Genomic DNA, 18516 nt, shown 5'->3' with positions numbered 1-18516 from the left:
CTGTCTTTGGGGTGAGCCTCTGGTGGTTACTGGAAATTCTTTGCTCCTGCACAACGCGATCTGGCCTGGCCCTCGCACCTGCTTGGCGCCAGTGGGTGCAAGTGGCAGCTGCAGGCCCCAATCGCCCCTCAGGGCTTCTCCATCTCCCTCTGCTCCTGAGGGGCAATCGGAGCAGCTGCTGCCATTCAGCAGCCGCTGCTGGTGCCAGCCCCAATCACTCTATGCCGTCAGCACGTGGAAGCAGCAGCGGCAGTGGGAGTGGGATTGCTGGCAGACAGGGGACTGGGAGGTCACGGTGGGAGGGCCCATGTGGGTGCATGGAGGATGGCCAAGACCCACCCCTGTGCCCAACACAGCCTCACTGCCCACAGTTCCTTTCAAGGTGTACAAATTTGTGCACTGGGTCCCTAGTATTATATTTATTTTGTATCTTCCCTCTTAAGATTTATATTTAAAGTAAGCACTCATCAGGTTCTTCCTACTGAATCCCTCACCCCTACTAACCTACGGTTTTCTTGTTAAAAACTAGAATCCTCATATTATATTTCAGTGATGGAGCTCCCCCTTATGTATTAAAATCAAACCAGTTATTATAACACAATGGAATTGACACTCTAGGGCAGTGGTTGGCAAACTCATTAGTCAACAGAGCCAAATATCAACAGTACAATGATTGAAATTTCTTTTGAGAGCCAAATTTTTTAAACTTAAACTATATATGTAGGTACATTGTTATTAACCTAATTAGGGTACTCCTAAGGCTTAGGAAGAGCCACACTCAAGGGGCCAAAGAGCTGCATGTGGTCTAGGGTAATGGGTATAAAAGAAAGTATGGCTGCCCTTTACTGTAAGATTTAAACAGTTTTAAAATAAGTTCCTTCAACTAGAGAGGAGGCTCAAAGTGACATGAAAAGTGCTTCTTACACTGAGAATTCAGGAAGCCAATTTAGATGTTTGAAAAGGCGCTGTAATGTAAGGCCACAGTTGATTATTAATTAAAATCTTTAAACCCTCTATCATGGAGTCATACTTTTTCTTAATTCATGCATCTATTGAGGTCACTCTCTCCTTTGGCAGATGAAGGAGGACCTCGCTCTACATTCTCGGCCTGTGGAGTATGTGCTCCCTAAATTCTGTCGTTGCTCTTGGACTACTGAGTCTTTCGGTAAGGATCGCTGCTCACTAGACCATTCTGGACCCAAATGCCAGAATTTACCTACTTTAAATATCATTCAATGAACCACTTCTCTGCTCTGGAAATGTCATCAGCAAAAAACACACATTCTCTCATATCAAATCCAAATTTCCACCCTTGTCTTTCAGTTCTTCCACAACACACACACACACACACACCACGTGTGTGCGCATGCAATGTATGATTGTGTATTGTATATTATCCTATCTAATGAAAGAGAAACATGGTAATTAGTGTACGTCCGCTACCCTTCCCATTGGCTAATCAGCGAGATATACAAATTAACTGCCAGCCAAGATGGCGGCCGGCAGCCAGGCAGCTTAAAGCGAACATGAGGCTTGATTGCTTCAGTGACGGAGGAAACCAGCGTTCCCCGCCTGCCTTGCCGGCCTCTGAGCTTGCAGTTTGAAACATTGTTACAAACATAGAAGCTAAACAAAACCCCAGAAACCTGCTTTCAGCCTGCTGGGATCTCAGAGCTGGAGTTGATACAGTGTTTCAATTTTAGAACCCAAACAAACCAGATACCTGCTTTCAGCAGCAGAGGCCTCAGAGCTGGAGCCAGAGCTAAAGCTGGCCCAGAATTAAAAAAAGAAAAAGAAAAAAAGGAGCGGTTGGGAGCTTCAGTCATCCACCAGCCTGAAAACAGCCCTCAGCCCCTCACCCAGACTGGCCAGGCACCCCAGCGGGGACCCCCACCCTGAAGATGTGTGACCAGCTGCAAACAGCCATCATCCCCTCATCCAGGCTGGCCAGGTACCCCAGTGGGGACCCCCACACTGAAGGGTGTGTGACCAGCTGCAAACAGCCATCATCCCCTCACCCAGGCTGGCCAGGCACTCCAGTGGGGACCCCCACCCTGATCCAGGACACCCTTCAGGGCAAACCAGCCAGACCCCACCCGTGCACCAGGCCTCTATCCTATATAGTAAAAGGGTAATATGCCTCCCAGCACCGGGATCAGTGTGACAGGGGCCAGCGCCCAAACCCCCTGATCGCCCTGCGGCTCTGTGTGTGACAGGGGGTGGGGCCCCAACCCCCTGATCAGCCCTGCTCTGTTCATGACAGGGGGGAGCTCCCCAACTCCCTGATCACCCTGTGGCTCTGTGTGTGACAGGGTGCAGTGCCCCAACCCCCACCCCCCCATGGGCCCTGCTCTGTGTGTGATGGTGTAGAGCCATAACCTCCCCATCGGCCCTGCCCTGAGTGTGACAGTGGCGGCGCCCCAACCCCCTGATCGGCCCTGCTCTGTGGGTGATAGAGAGCAGTGCCCCAACCCCCTGATTGGCCCTGCTCTGTGCATGACAGGGGGTGGCGCTGCAACCTCCCCATCGACCCTGCCTTGAGTGTGACAGAGGGCGGTGCCCCAACCCCTCAATAGGCCCTACCCTGAGCGTGACTGAGGGTGGCATCCCAACCTCCCAATCTGCCCTCCTCCGTGCATGACAGGGGGCGGCGCCCCAACTCCCCATTCGGCCCTGCTCTGAGCCCGACCAGGGATTGGGCCTGCCCTCTGCCACCCAGGAGCAGGCCTAAGCCAGCAGGTCGTTATCTCCTGAGGGGTCCCAGACTGCGAGGGGCACAGGCCGGGCTGAGGGACCCCCCTCTACCCCGAGTGCACAAATTTTTGTGCACCGGGCCTCTAGTACCTATATAAGAATATTAATAACAATGATTATAGGACATTAATTAAAGTCCTACTATGTGTTAAGGCCTGAGCATAAGATCTACTTTATCCCATTTAATCCTCACAGCAATTTTGAAGGGCAGTTCTATTATCTATTATGTGTTTTATAAGCACCAACACAGCACATCTGTGTTTCCAAAGCCCATGCTCCAGTGATGGCGAACCTTTTGAGCTCGGCGTGTCAGCATTTTGAAAAACCCTAACCTAACTCTGGTGCCGTGTCACATATAGAATTTTTTTGATATTTGCAACCATAGTAAAACAAAGACTTATATTTTTGATATTTATTTGATATATTTAAATGCCATTTAACAAAGAAAAATCAACCCCCAAAAATGAGTTTGCGTGTCACCTCTGACACGCGTGTCATAAGTTTGCCATCACTGTTCTAGCCCTACCAAATCCCAATTGGCCTCATTGCTTCATCCCAATACATACCCCCTGCTCTAGTCAGGCTCCCCACAACTTTCCTGTACCCTAAACTACCCTCTGCTAATTCCATACCTCTGTTTCTCCCAGAAAACCCTTAACACTTTTCAAGACCAAAAGCAAACCCCATTTTTGGATGATGCCTTCTTTCCAATGTAGGAATGAAGATGTGTTTGAATCATCTTGAAATCTGAATTTCCTTGAAAACACATAGTCCACTCAAGCCAGCAGCCCTCTCCTTGTCTGCCCCTATCCAACCCACCAGCACATCCTGCCACTGCAGCTTATAGAACCCATCTCAACTTTGTCCACACTTCTGTCCATCCCCATGGCTTCCTTCAGGTCCAAGCCCCAGTGTCTCCCACCTGCACCAGTGTAAGAGCCTTTCATGGTTTACTAGCCTCCACTTTTGCTTTTTCAATTCAGTCCCCATGTAGCACCTAGAATGAGCATTTAAAATATATGTTTTATATTTTCATGCTTAAAACCCTTATCGTAATTCTGTCACACAATATTATTCAAACTTTTTATCACGGTCTATAGGTCCCATAGGATAGGTGTTCTCCGGAGTCACTTACTCTTCTCCTCCTCAGCCCCTCATCGCTCTCCATCCACTTGGCTCTTCTCACTTCTTTGAACCTGACGGACTCTCCTACCTCTGAGTCTTTGCAGGTATTATTTCCACTGTCTGCTTTTCCATTCTTCAGGTCTCAGAATTAATGTCAGTAAGCTCTTTAGGAATACAAGTAAAGTGCAGCTAAGTGTAGTTATAATAGGGGAGGTAGGGAGAATGTTCTGGGTAGCCCACATTGGGTAGAAGACACTGAAAGAAGTCCAAAGGGTAGATCCTAGTGTTAAAGATTTCTTGGGGAAATTTTACTACTTTGCCTAAAGCAGGTTTGCTTTTTTTTTCTTTTACTATTTTTTCAGATTTGCTTTTAAATTCCCTTCATGATGTCTGCTCTATCATACCCTACATGACACCTACGCTGTCACTACCCAGTAGTCTTTCCAAAGTTCTTCAAGTCATCTTTCTGTGTTGAGCACTAAACCTGTTCACCCAACTGCTTGCTTACCTGTGACTCCAGAGTCCATTTCTCATTTACTATTAATGCCACTTTCTAATTCAGCTTTACTGCAACCTTCCCTTGGGTTTGTTTTCTTTCTGTCTCTCCTCTCCAACCCTGATTCCCATGGTAGAGCAATAAGCAAACAGCACTGTGGAGGAACATGCAGACCACTCCTGCTTAATTCTCACCTCACTCGGCTCCCCTTCCCACACAGGGGAGAGGACCCAGAGCCCTAAGGATTCAGAGATCTGTACTTGCTCTGAAGCTCTTTATCCTCCTAGTCAGCCTTTCTTGTATCTATTGCACACAGAGCGGATGAGTGAGCTGCAAGAAACATCTTCTAGCATCAGATTCACCAGTGACCAAAGGCATTCTTTTGCAATCTCCCTCCGAGCTTTTTTCCTGCATCTCTTTTAATGTGAGTTTGGTTGCCATAGCAACAGCCAAACTCTGCTGGAGAGTTTCCTTCTATAATGAGCCTGGAAGACCCTAGGATAAATATAGACAACCTTTGCTGTTTTAGGCCTAAAAGACTAAAACTTTCTTCCCTACCTATCATTTACTAGGAAATATTTGTAGTATCTATATCATTTTAATTCTAACTTATTATTTCCTTTTAAATACATGGATAAATTGGTCATACAGAGAGCACTGGGTTCCTGAGCCCGTGGGTTACACTATAGTCTAGAAAAAAATTGATCAATCACACATATCACCATCCAAATATTCTTATTCTTGCTTCCTAGTTTTGTTTGAGTGAAATCATTGTTCTTCTCAAGTCCTTCTCAGGACCTGGTAAATCAAACAAAACTCCTGAACTGGAAGTTGGAGCCCTTCAACAATTGGTCTCCCTGCCAACTACCCTAATCTCTGGTTCTAGCTCCTTGGGTACGGTGTGCATGTCAGTTTGTTCCCTTCCTTTGGAGAATTAGCCCTCTCACACTCAATGATATTGATGGTTCTCTATGGCAGGGAAAACATGTCTCAGTCCTCAAGTCTGGCCAGACTGAGACTTCCCTGGAATTTCTGACAGAACTATATGGGAAGAAACTCTTTTAATACAGAGGCTGATAAGTTAGTTGGTAGATTGTGAATCTTGGGCCATGATGTCCAACATGTGGGAAAATCCTCTGTTAGTCTGTTTGGGCTACCATAACATAATAGCATGGACTGGGTGGCTTAAACACTAGAAATGTATTTTCTCGCAGTTCTGGAGCATAGAAGTCAAAGACCAAGGTGCCGGCAGCATTGGTTTCTGGGGAGGCCTCTCTGCCTGGCTTGTAGATGACTACTTCCTGCTTTGTCTTTACCTGTCCTTTCCCCTGTACATGCCCAATCCTGGGGTCTCTTCCTCTTCAATGAGGACACCTGTCTTATCTGATTAGGGCCAACTTCTGACATCATTTAGCCTTAATTACCCCCTTAAAGGCCCTGTCTCCAAAAAAAAATCACATCGGGAAGTTAGGGTGTCAGCACATGAATGTGGGGGGATATAATTCAGTCTATAACAGATCCCATAGAAGCAATGAAGAGAAAGGTGGAGCCCCAGTGACATTGTTTTAGGGCCTGGGTTAGTAAATCAAGTCTACCCTTTTAAATAATCTATTTTCTTTGCAATTTTCTTTTTCTCTCTAACTCTACTCTCTTGATTATTTAAACACACCTACATAACAACCATTGCTAAGAAGTGACAATTGTTGAAAAAAGTGACAAAGGTGTTTTGATGTGTTAGAAATGAACAAAAACACTCCTTTCATTATAAGTTGAGAAGAAATATCATGATATATATATATATTACATTGTATCTTAACTGCAAACATACTCACTGTAGACATCTCTATTATTTTACACATGTGGAGGTGGTCTTAAGAAAAACTCTGTCACCTTAGTACCATCCTTAAGCACAATTATTAGAAGACTCAGCTGTTCTAATATCTTACACCCCATCATTAGCTGAGATGAGAAAACTTTGGAATTAAACAAGAATCTGCATGATTATCACTTCTGAAAGCTGATTCTGAAAAACTTCTACTTCTAAGTAGGAATGATTATACCCATTCCCTTTCCATTTATACAAAGAAAGAACCATAGGCGATACCCCAGCCAGTTGTCTAAACTTGAAGTATTAATACTATATTTAGAGGTTAAATTCATAATACTTATTGTATTCAACTTGAGAGATGAAAAATAAAGACACAGATACTGGCAAAATCATTTCTCCCTATATTTGCCCCAAATCCATGTCTCTGCTGAAACCTAGCTTGTAAGCCAATTTATCTGTGCTACAGGTTACAACTGAGGGGGACAAATGTAAAATCTACGATAAACTTTATATCTTATCTATAGAAAATGCCACCACATTTATTTATTATATAACCCTCAATGCAGAGAAAAACTTCCACTCAGCTATGCTAAGTATGGAACTCTAAATTCTGAGGTTGTTAAGCACAGAAAGTGTGCCCAGATCCCCTTTATGTCCCCTGGACCTACTATCTTGCTTGGTCTAAAGTCAGGAATCAAGAGATATCTTTTAGCCCAGGCCAGGTAGCTCAGTTTGTTGGAGCATCATCCCAATACACCAAGATTGAGGGTTTGGTCCCTGTTCGGGGCATGTACAAGAGGCAACCAATGCATGCGTAAATAAATACAATAACAAATCAATATTTCTGGCTCTTCCTCCCTTCCTTTCTCTCTCTCTCTCTCTCTCATCAATAATCTTTTTAAAAGAGAGAAATTTTTTAATGAATAAGATAAAGACACATTAAACCTTGAATGATGACAGTGGCAGCTTACTAAGGATGTGTCTGATGAGCCTAAAATACCCCAAATTTTCAACCCAGACTCCCAAAGGGTGTGTGATAGAATTGAGTTACTCTTGATAGGCCATGACTAAAGTTTTACATCCACATGATTATATTTATAAGTTTAGTTGTAAACTTTACGACTAAAGTTTTACGACTGAAAATGGTTTTAGATGCACCATTAGATTGAATGTCAGAAAATCTGGGTTTTTGTCTGGGGAATTCAAAAAACAAACTGTTTAACATTGTACCAGTTGCTCTAAAAGGTCATTAACAATTAATTTGAAAATGAAAAAAAATAAAGCGTCTCAATGAAGTTGTAGTCTATCCAAACTGATTTCCTAAAAGTTCATCAGCTCTCACCAACCTACCTATACACTGGCTTCCTTCCTTGTGTGCTGGCTCCTGCCCCATTTCCTTCTGCTGAGATTTCCTCCTTGCTCATCTCACCTCTCTAGTGCTTGACCATTCTTCAAGACCCAGACCCATGTCTGTCTCCGTGAAGTCACACACATTGGGGGTTCACGTGAGTGTATGTGAGCCCCTCAAGGACAGAGCGTGCTTATTCTTTTGTGTACTGTCCTCAGCACATCCCCTGCCATATTGCAGAGTGCCCTGAATGGAGGAAAAGGAATATTGTGGTTTTCCGCTCCCCTTCCTCCCTCAGGACTTCCTAGCCTTAACTCGACTCAACCCAAGATCCCAAGATTTCAAACAGGTGAAGAGACTGAAGACCTCTGTCCCACAAGTTGGTCGCTGATTAGGCAGGAGTTCCTGGTACCTGTTTCCTCTGTTTGTTTTGAACCTGCCCGGTGGTCCTGATTTGTTTAGGGGACATTTGAATGGATCACACCAGGCTTAACTGTCAGCTGGCTTCCCTGTCTCACTGCTAACATGTACAGTCCACAGGAAGACAACAGTAGAGTCCAAGAATTGAGAATTTAAGCTAATTTATACAAAATAATCTTTGACTTTCTCACTGCCAATATATAGGGTGCCCCAAAACATGTATACACACTTTAACAGCTGATAACTCATTTAATTTTGAAAATGAACTGTATGCTAATAAACACTGGCTTCATAATCATTCAAAGTGTGTATACATAATCATTCAAAGTGTGTATATGTGGCTTCTGCAAAGTTATGAAAACAGCTGTAACATATGCTTAAGCAATAATTTTCAATATCATTCATGGAAACCAATCTTAGAGAATTGTTTTATCTTCCAATTTTGGCACATGTGAAGCTAAACCTAATCTTTTCAGGTATGAAATAGATTTGTGATTCTATACCAAAGTGTAAAATCAAAATTTAGTGTCATAACTCCCAGCTAAATGTCACACTAACCCACACGATGATCTTTGTGGTGGTGTAATATTACAGTGCTGACAGTGTCAGAGCCATCAATCGAGGAGCTCACTGTCAAAAATATGTGAACACTGGCCGTACTCCAAGCCTACCCCAAAAGGAAGTAAAAGAGGCTTTTGTAGGTTGCAAGTCCTGGTCTGATTTATTTATAAAGCAATAAATATTAGAAGCACAAATAAATTGCACGTGTGTAAACAAACTGTACAATGGTTGATGAGAGATGAAGGAGGGTGGGTCGGAAGACTCCAAGAAGCATAATACTGTCATCCTGAATGTAAGGTAGACTAAAAGAGGAGGCACCTCAGAAGCATTTGCGGTGGACGATGGATGGGCCTGCCTCGTCGTACTCTTGCTTGCTAATCCACATCTGCTGGAAGGTGGACAAGGAGGCCAGGATGGAGCCCCCGATCCAAACAGAGTACTTGCGCTCAGGGGGAGCAATAATCTGCGGAAAGAAAACAGAAACTTCCAGGGAACTCTGAAGCTCCAAGCAACAGAGCATGCCACATGTTGGGGAGCCTCACAGAAAAAATATTAGGTGTTAACTCACTGTAATGCAAGGTACTTCATTCCACACATTAATATAGCTGAGTAAAGTTTTACACACTTTCCACTACTTCATTATTTCTATTATCATAGACTACAAAATAGAATTTTCTACTTCTCTGGACTCAAGTATAATGTGGCAGCAAGCTAAAAGGCCCAAAGTTGGGGACTTTTAAAATGTGTTCAAAGATTTAGGTGGGTGTTTTTTTTTTCTTCAAAGATTTGTTTTTATCCACAGCTTGAAAGCATTTTTAAAGTCTCCTATCTTGGGGAAAATACTAGAAAGATCAGAAAGAAAAAAAAGTGCTAGAGCAGCTAAAAGATGAAGGTTTTAGTAGGCAGGAAGCGAAGTGTGAGGAGAAAGGAGTTAGGAATGCCTTCTGCTTGGAATACCAAGACCTGCTTCAGCTCCCCCAGGCACGGGCGTTCTTTACCTTAATCTTCATGGTGCTGGGAGCCAGGGCAGTGATTTCCTTTTGCATGCGATCAGCAATCCCAGGGTACATCGTGGTACCTCCAGATAAGACATTGTTGGCATACAGGTCTTTGCGGATATCAATGTCACACTTCATGATGCTATTATAAGTTGTTTCATGAATGCCAGCAGATTCCATACCTAGGAACAAGGTTTTTTTAAAAAAATCAAAGTGCACTTAGGCCAGGGGCCATGGTGGAGGGGTGAGAACAGGACTCGTCTGTGTTGGTAAACTGTCACCATCTGTCTCTGAAACATGTGTTCCTTCATAAGATACACTGAAGGCATTTGTGGAACAGGTGTCCCTAAAAGTGCTCACAGTTAGCCCAGAACCGACTGCCAAGAAACGAACAATTGTGTCTAGCACCTGTTTGAAGCGAACACTTGCTGTATCCACCAGATGCATGGCGATGTATTGGAAAAGGATAAGACACACATTTAAGTTACATCCATGCAAGTTTTATTTATGCAGCAAAATGAGATCCCCACAAGCTTCCTCCTGTAAATCATTCCTTAGGTGAGATGTTTGGCGACATATAAATGTCACTCCAGTTATTACTGTGAGTGTGACCGCTGTTACATTGAACAAGGAGTAACTTAAAAGGAAAGTCCGGCTACTTGGTAATGAAGCTGATTGGAATGAATCAGCACCCTTGAGTAATCGCCTCTTTCCTGCAGATATGGATTATTCAGGTCCTACTCTGCCTCATCCTTTCTTTTGAGGTGAAGTCTGTGTGTCATTTCACTACAACAGAACAGAACAGTGATGGCCACCCCTTTAATGAGCCATCAGAACCTGAGGCTGAGCTGTGTGGGACTCCAAGCTATGATTTCTTTTAATTCAAGGGCCCCTTCATCCTTCTTCCTCATAATAGATTTTACTCTGGGACCTCCCAAGATTTGCAGGGAAAAGCTGCGCCTCTGCCCCAGACCCCACAACTCACCGATGAAGGAGGGCTGGAAGAGCGTCTCGGGGCAGCGGAAGCGCTCATTGCCAATGGTGATGACTTGGCCATCAGGCAGTTCATAGCTCTTCTCCAGAGAGGATGAAGAAGCAGCGGTGGCCATCTCGTTCTCAAAATCCAGAGCAACATAGCACAGCTTCTCTTTAATGTCACGGACAATTTCACGTTCAGCTGCAGAAATAAAGGGCACCCCAGTCAAGCTCTGAAGAGTGAAGCCAACTGTGGGAGGTAGATGGACTCACCGGTGAAGGAAAAGAAGCAGATAATGTTGTAGCACATGAAACACACACTCACCGGTGGTGACAAAGGAATAGCCACGCTCAGTGAGGATCTTCATGAGGTAGTCAGTGAGATCCCGACCGGCTAGATCCAGACGCATGATGGCATGGGGCAGAGCGTAGCCCTCATAGATGGGGACATTGTGAGTTACGCCATCCCCGGAGTCCAGAACAATGCCTGTCAGGGGAAACAGACAGGGAGGAGGTAAATACCTGATGACACCAATTATGGCCAAGAAAAACTAGCACTGGGCATGGATCCAGATGAAATTAGATCCTTTACACACAAAGAATAAAAATGAGCATAATGAATGGTAAATCTGAAGCCAGCCTTTTAAATATTGTAGAAGAATTTCCCCAGGACACTCAAGTGACCATCCCTTTCATCAGCCTTGAGCACATTATGTAAGCACCCAGGCATGTTTTTCTTTCCTCCCGTCTAACTAACATGTGTTTCTATCTCTTCTGACTCAGACCCTGTGGGGAATGTGGGTTCTCCTTGGTAATGTTTGCCCAGGGGTATGAACACATACCAATGTGATGGTATGAACACATACCAATGACTGTTGCATTCCAGACTGATACTGTACATTGTACAGAGCCTTCATGTGACATCATAGTTTCTTTCAGCTCTCAGAAATACATGGGCTCTGAAACTAACCTCGGGGAATGATGGTTTCCTTTCTCCTTTAGCACCGACACCTTCCCATGGAGAAGGGATCATTCATTTTAAGTTGGGGACACTGATTCCCAAGGTCAATGACTTGGGAATCTGACTAATCAGTGACTGTCCCCAGAGCCCACACATACCTGTGGTACGGCCAGAAGCATATAGGGACAGCACTGCCTGGATGGCCACATACATGGCAGGGACATTGAAGGTCTCAAACATGATCTGGGTCATCTTCTCACGGTTGGCCTTGGGGTTCAGCGGGGCCTCAGTGAGCAGAGTTGGGTGCTCCTCTGGGGCCACACGGAGCTCATTGTAGAAGGTGTGGTGCCAGATCTTCTCCATGTCGTCCCAGTTGGTGATGATGCCGTGCTCAATGGGGTATTTGAGAGTCAGGATACCTCGCTTGCTCTGGGCCTCATCTCCTACATAGGAATCCTTCTGACCCATACCCACCATGACACCCTGAAAGAAGAAAAAGATGGAAAGATCAAGCTTCCATTAGGTCAGGAATAAAACTGGTGCCTTATAAATTTGCATCTAACTGCCCAAGTCAAGGAATACCTTGTAAAGGCCAGAAACACCAAACAATAGGATTTTACCCCAATTTAGAAGTATCACTTAAAATCAATCTAGTACTTTTTTCCCACCCTCTTCCCCCCAGAATGTATAATTCTACTGTTTATAATATAGCTGCAGGTGAGGGGGAACAATGCTATTTCACTGAAGGAGAGCCTTGCCTCATTTTAAAAATACCATAATGCCTTCATTAAATTACTAAGCTCATTACCCATGTCAACTAGAATATAAATGACTACATTGCGAAGTGACTGGATTCATGACACATTGTATTTCTCCTAAGAAAAGATTTTGACATTCATCAAGTAGCGATGGGCTGCTATGCCACTATCACGCTGCCAGGGAAGCCAGCCCGCCAGGGAGCTGTCCTGCCCATCACTCCCCAGCACTGAGCACAGCTCTCCTCTCTGGCAGCCTATCTGGCCAGGCATGTGGCAGAGCCAGCAAGGGTGGCATTTCTCTTCGTAAACAAGGTGGGATGTCACTATCACCATGGCACCTACTGACTCTGTCACGGCTGGCTTCTAAAAATGCAACAGCCAGGAAGCAGATAGATTACATCTGTTGGGAGCCCTGTAAACTGGCTGTGAACAAGAGCGAGGAATGTGGCTTGGCTCCTGCTTGGTTGAGAGAAGTTATATTCTTATGTTTTGAACAGGACTGGAAAGAGAGGCCAAGGAAAGAAAGCGAAGTGTACAAAGGATAGAGGAGAAGACACCGAGGACTGGAAATGCAGGTCAGGAGCAGAGGAGAGAAACTGCTGCCCTTTCCCACCAGGGAGCGGGCCCTTGGAGAGCTGTGTCCCTGAGGTGAATGGGAAATTGCGCAGGTCTCACTCTCCTTCAGTGGAGGGCGTGAGAACTGCTTGCCTCGACTTGGACTTGAAGCTAAGCCATCTTTCACTTATTTGACCTAAAGAGTTCATGAAACGGGAGGCTCAGGTGAGGCAGTTCCTGGATTGCCAGCTCAGAGGTACCAGGCAGGCGCGCGGGGTGGGGCTGGGACTGCTCCTGGGGACGCAGGCGGGTGGGAAGTTTACCTGGTGGCGCGGGCGGCCCACGATGGACGGGAAGACGGCGCGGGGCGCGTCATCGCCCGCGAAGCCGGCCTTGACCAGCCCGGAGCCGTTGTCGCACACCAGGGCGGTGGTCTCCTCGTCGTCGCACATCTTGGCACAGTTTCAGCGGGGTCTGCGGGTGGAGGAGAGGGGGCGGGCCGGGCTCAGCGGCGGCCTGCGGGGCTGGCCTTCCCCGCGCCCCGGGAGGAGCGGACAGAGCTCAGGGGCTTGGGGGGCACCTGCCACCTCTCTTCCCCTCGCGGCAGAAAAACAGAAGGGGTGGGAGGAGCAGCGGAGACTGGGGGTCGGAGTGCGGAGAGAAAGGGGAGGAATGACCCGGGCTCCCTGACCAGGAGGCTCGCCCTCTGTCCCAGGCGCAAGGAGGGACAGCCACCTCTTCTCACCAGGTCCTCCCCAGCCCTATCCATTTGCACCTTTTCGCAAACTGGGAACCCACGTCCGCCCCATCGACACCCCCATCCATGCGGTGCCCCAACCGGAGGGAAACGCGCACGAGAGCAGGGACCTCCAACACCTCGTGGACGGCCGTGGGTCCCTCTTCCGCGCGCCCCTCTCCAGGGACTTCCCAGGGCGAGAAAAGTTGGAATCAAATAGAAAAGTTTGGCCTCTTAAAGGGCAACGTGCGAGCGGCGGGAGCACGGGCGCGGTCTCGGAGGGCTGGGCGGCGCGGACTCACCGTCCGCGGGGCGGGCTCGGCTCGGCTCGGCTGGGGCGGCGGGCGCTGGCGTCCGGCGCGGGGCGCGCCGCTTTATACGCGCTGCCGGACGGGGTCAGTCAGAGCGGCGGGGGCAGGGGTGGGGGGCAGCCGGCCACCTTGCCTTATTTGGTCGCCTTCGCACCGCTGAGGAGCGCCGAGGCCATTCATGGAGCCGAGGGCAGGGGAGAGGATAAGCCAGGGGCCCCCAGACCATGTAAGGAAGGGGAGGGGGCAACCAGGGGATGGCCAAATAGGGAGCTGGGGAGGGGCGGGCGAGAAGGGTCGGGGGCAGGGAACACGACGTGCCGCCAGCCCTCCCCTCCCCCTCCCTGGTGGGGGCGATCCCTGGGTGTGCCTCCGAAGCCCCGCCAGCCCGAGACAATGAGCCACACAGAAGCGGGAGGGCCTGGCACCCCGCCCTCGGCTGAGGGGTCCCGACAGCTGGGCCAGGGCGCAGAGGAGGCGGCCGCTTCTCATCTTCCCCATCTGAGGGCGACTGGAGGAGCGGAGCCTGGCGGCCCCGGGGCCCACGGGGCGCCACCGCAGCGCGCTGGGCTGGCCAGGAAAGGGGCACCTGGCGGTCTAGGGTCCACCAGCCTGGATGACTTTCCTCCAGGAGCTGGGGCTGTGCTCCTGTGGGGCAGAAAGCTGAGATTAGCCGAGGCCACCTTAGCCCCAACCCATGCAGGGCTCGGGCCAGGCCAGGGGAAAGGCTAGAGAGGGCCCGGCGGCCTTGCCGGGGAAGGTCAGGCTCACCCCAGCCCAGACATCAGGTCGCTTTCCTCCATGCGGGGTTTTTGCTCAGGACTTTGGTCTTTGTCCAAAAGAGGATCCCGGCCTCCAAAGTCAGGGAAGAAACAAATGCCAAAGGCAGCTTGTCCACTTGCTGGTGGAAAGATGAACATCTGTAAACGCGGGGGCAAAGCCCTTCACTCCCGGTGGAGACAAAACTGAGAGAGCAAATTCTTGCCAAGAACTGCAACTTCCACCTATGAACGTATCATACAGACGAGCAGCGTCGTCACATCAGGCAATGAGTTAGGGAAGCAGTCTCGGGCCCACCCTAAAACTGCTAAAGGAGAGTCTGCATGTCAGCCAGATGCCCCGTTGACTGACATGTACATTAAAGTGTGAGAAGCATTGGTGTAAATGACTGATACCAGCTCCTTCATGGAAACAGATTTTGAAGGACCTTGGGACTTTAGAGCAGGGGACAGAAAGATGACAGGAAGCAGGGAGAGGGGCATGCGATGCGAGAGACATGAGAAGGACACAGATTGCCAGTTTGCCCTGGGGTGCCCTGTCGTCTCAGTTCTTGACTGGCACTTTGATTTTTAATGCTTGTGTTTTTCCTCCTGTTCACACCAGCTAAAAATAGGAAACTGGGCACAGGCATCCACCTCTAGAGTGGTCTTGGAGAGATATGCTGCGGAGGCCTGCTGATTAGATACTCCTCCCGACCGGGAATGCTGGGCCCTCCCCCTGAGCTCCCAACCATGTTTGGGTTAGTCTGGAGAAGAAAGTGTGGGGGCAGCTGGGTGATGGAGGATCCTGGCTGGGATCTCCCCCCACCGCACAGTAGGCGTTTTACAGTGAACATGATAGGATGCAAACAGTAGAGCTGCCCAGGTTCAGTCAGATGTAGAAACACACACACACACACACACACACACACACACACACACACACACAACAACAACAACAACAACAACAAGAAAAAGGAGAAATGGTGGTACAGCCACACAGCCCTGGGTTCAAATCCTGCCTCTATCACTTATTCTTGTTCTTGGACAAGTCCATTCACTTTCCTGAACCCCAGTTTTCCTCTCTGAAAAGGGACACCATAACTCTTTTGTGGCAAGGGTTATTAATTATTGTAATAATTAGAGATACATGGAAAAAACACATAGATGATAAAAGCAACTTGTAACAATTACAATTCAGTCACAGTGATACTTTGGGAGGTAGCCGTAGCTCTTACCTTTGAAGAAGTGGGCCCATTTTATTTATCTATTGATTCAGCGAATATCTATGAGACAATAACTGCTGTCACAGGGATGCAGGGATAAGACAGAGCCATTATAGAATGTACTGCAGGGCAACTACAGGAAAGGCAGGGGCGTTATGGTACCCACTGGGAAGGAAAGGGGGCATCACCGGGCAGTCATGAAAAGAGGGAGCCATCCAAGGGAAAGCCTTCCTTCGTGGTTTTAAAAGTAGGGCAGGACTGAAGTTCACAAACATTTGTGTGAGAGACAGTTTCTACTATGAGTGGCTGATGGCAGATTCCCACGTTCGCAGCCATATGGGCAAAGGGAGCTCCTGGAAAGTCGGGCTCATCCCTGAACACCATGGTTATTGACCTGAGTCCTTTGCAAATACTTCCCGGCTCAGGAGGCCAATTCCAGCCCACCACCTGCGGCCCAGTCTGCCTGGGGGTGGGGGGGGGGGGGCTGGGGGGGAGGGCAGGGGGGTACACAGAGATCAGTGGAGCACTGAGACCAGTTTCATGAAACAATTTTCACCATTGAAGTGTTTTTAAAACAATTTCACTTTTCCCTAGTTAGGACAAAAATGTATTTTTTATATGCATTGTATTTGTGATAAGAAAGAACATTTTTTCCCTTAAAGATCTGTGATGGTTTGATATTTGTTCATTGTAGTGCTGCTCAATTTCCACGTTTTAAAATTCTGACACCTATTTCATGTATTTTAAAACATAAGTCAGTGGGAAAGTACAATTCAATGACGGTTTTTAATTTGACACAGTTTTTCAGGGATCAATTTAATTTGAAAATGGAGATTGGCTTCTGTCATGCCTATTTAAATACATAAAAATGACTTTCTCCTCTGTGGTGCATTCTAGATAGTCCCTTGTTAAAAATTGTGGCAAAATATACATAACATAAAATTTACCATATTAACCATTTTAAATTGTACAATTCAGTGGCGGGTGCTCAGTACATTTACACTGCTGTGCAACCAATCTCCACATTTCATTTTTTGATTCGACTAGTAACTAAAGTGATTTCAAAATCCAGGAATGGCTATGTTCTGCAATTTGAAACACCCCCCCCCCACACCCACCCACCCACAAACACACACAAAACAACAAACAAACAAAAAAACACACACAACACTGGTTTATATCCCGGAAGAGTGAGAATTCCAATCCAGACACCTGACTTTGTACCCTGTTCTCCTCTACCACCCCTAAATGCCCTCCAGTCCACTTGTTCTGCAGTCCTCGCCATGGAACACTAGAACAATTTGCAGCCAAACTGCCTGGGCTGCCTCATAGAAACTCAAATTCCTGGTGTTTCACCCTGGGACATTGAGTCAGCATTTTAAATAAGTCACCATCCCTCTTGGCCAGGTGATTCAGGGAGCTACAGAAATGTGGTAGCACTGCCTGGCTGCTCCTCCCAGGCCCTCGGAGCTTTGCTGAACGCTGCCCGAGCTGCCAGCGCTGGCCTGAGTCCAGCTTGGCTGACCTTGAGCATCCCGGCGGGATGGCAAAGCCAGGGCGTGACCCCAGGGCTCCTGAGGGCCAGCGAGGCCCTCTGGGCAGGGACAGGCCAGGAGGGAGACGTGCAGGGTGAGTCGAAGGAACAGAAGGCGGACAGTTCCCGCTGCCCTTGCCTCGAGGGAAGCCTGTTTCTTCCACCATCTGCTGGGACCTGGAAGGGAGGCCCGGCTTCCTCCCGCACTGGGGGATTAGTGATCACTTATCTCAGCTGTTCCTCCGTTCGGAGGTGTCGCAGTATTTACAGAGAAGACAGAAACAGACTTGATTCCTCCTCACAAGCTCTCCCTGTCTCCTCCTGCAGCCCCTGCATTCCAGGGCTGGGAGGGAGCGGAGGCTCTTTCTAGACCAGACAGTGGGGGTGGGGAGGAGCCAGGCTTCCTAAATTCTATTTTCTTCCCCACACATTTGTTCGCTCCTGCTGCCCTGGGGCTGGAGCTGAGTTTCAGTTTTCAGTAAAAGAAGAAAGTGACGCGGCTGTGAGGGATGCAGGCCCCACATATCCTGGTGCTCAGAATTCAGTGCCACGCACGCCGAGCCTGCTGCCTGCTTGCCCATGTTTCACATGCAACCACCCCAGGGATCAACCAGGGGGAAGGTGTTTCAACTCCAGATAGGCTCTGTCCTTGGCGCATCCTGGCAGTCCCTGCCTTCTGACAGGATAGGATAGGACGCTGTGATGAACCCTTTGATGAGATTAAGAGGAGGACAAGGCAGGAGGTAGGGGGCCTTGGGAGCAGAATGAAGAAGGGAGATCCTTTTGGGTGTTGGAGTCACAGGGGCCTGATGATCTAAAAGCTGAGTTTCCCCTTTCTTCCAACCCAGTGTTGGTCTGGGAAAATCACAATGGGTTTCAAAAGCCTTTTTAATTCCTTAAAAGGAGTCAGTCCTTGGAGAATGAAGTGCTGAAGCTCACAGGTTTCTGCTTGGAAGGTATTCCTCTGAGCTCAGAGCTGGCTCACTCCCCACACAGGCAGTCACTAACTCTATTTATGGAGTTTCAGTTTTTCAAGTGTTACCTGCAGCGAGCCTGCCTTTGAGAGCCCAGATGTGTCATTGCCCAACCTAAGCCTGACCGTGTTTCGTGCTCCCACAAGCATGGGAGGGCCTGTGGAGGAGGTGAGAGCTCAGAGGCGCTCCTGCTGCCACTTT

The 18516-nt window shown here is 47.8% G+C and overlaps 1 protein-coding gene across 1 annotated transcript; it reads right to left on the bottom strand.

The window, feature by feature from the left end:
- Positions 1-8664: 8664 nt before the first annotated feature.
- ACTC1 (actin alpha cardiac muscle 1) lies at positions 8665-13971 on the bottom strand. Its single transcript, XM_059705445.1, has 7 exons — positions 13818-13971; positions 13103-13253; positions 11625-11949; positions 10831-10992; positions 10516-10707; positions 9531-9712; positions 8665-8995 (listed from the first exon to the last, which is right to left on the bottom strand). The coding sequence occupies exons 2-7, from the start codon at positions 13229-13231 to the stop codon at positions 8852-8854; spliced, it is 1134 nt and encodes a 377-aa protein (XP_059561428.1). The 5' UTR covers positions 13232-13253; positions 13818-13971; the 3' UTR covers positions 8665-8851.
- Between the last annotated feature and the right edge of the window lie 4545 nt (positions 13972-18516).

The sequence above is a fragment of the Myotis daubentonii genome, chromosome 1 (assembly GCF_963259705.1).
Source record: "Myotis daubentonii chromosome 1, mMyoDau2.1, whole genome shotgun sequence".
In the NCBI taxonomy this organism is placed as follows: Eukaryota; Metazoa; Chordata; class Mammalia; order Chiroptera; family Vespertilionidae; genus Myotis; species Myotis daubentonii.
Note: the sequence above shows the minus strand (reverse complement) of the source record. Positions and strands in the feature narration are given on the sequence as shown.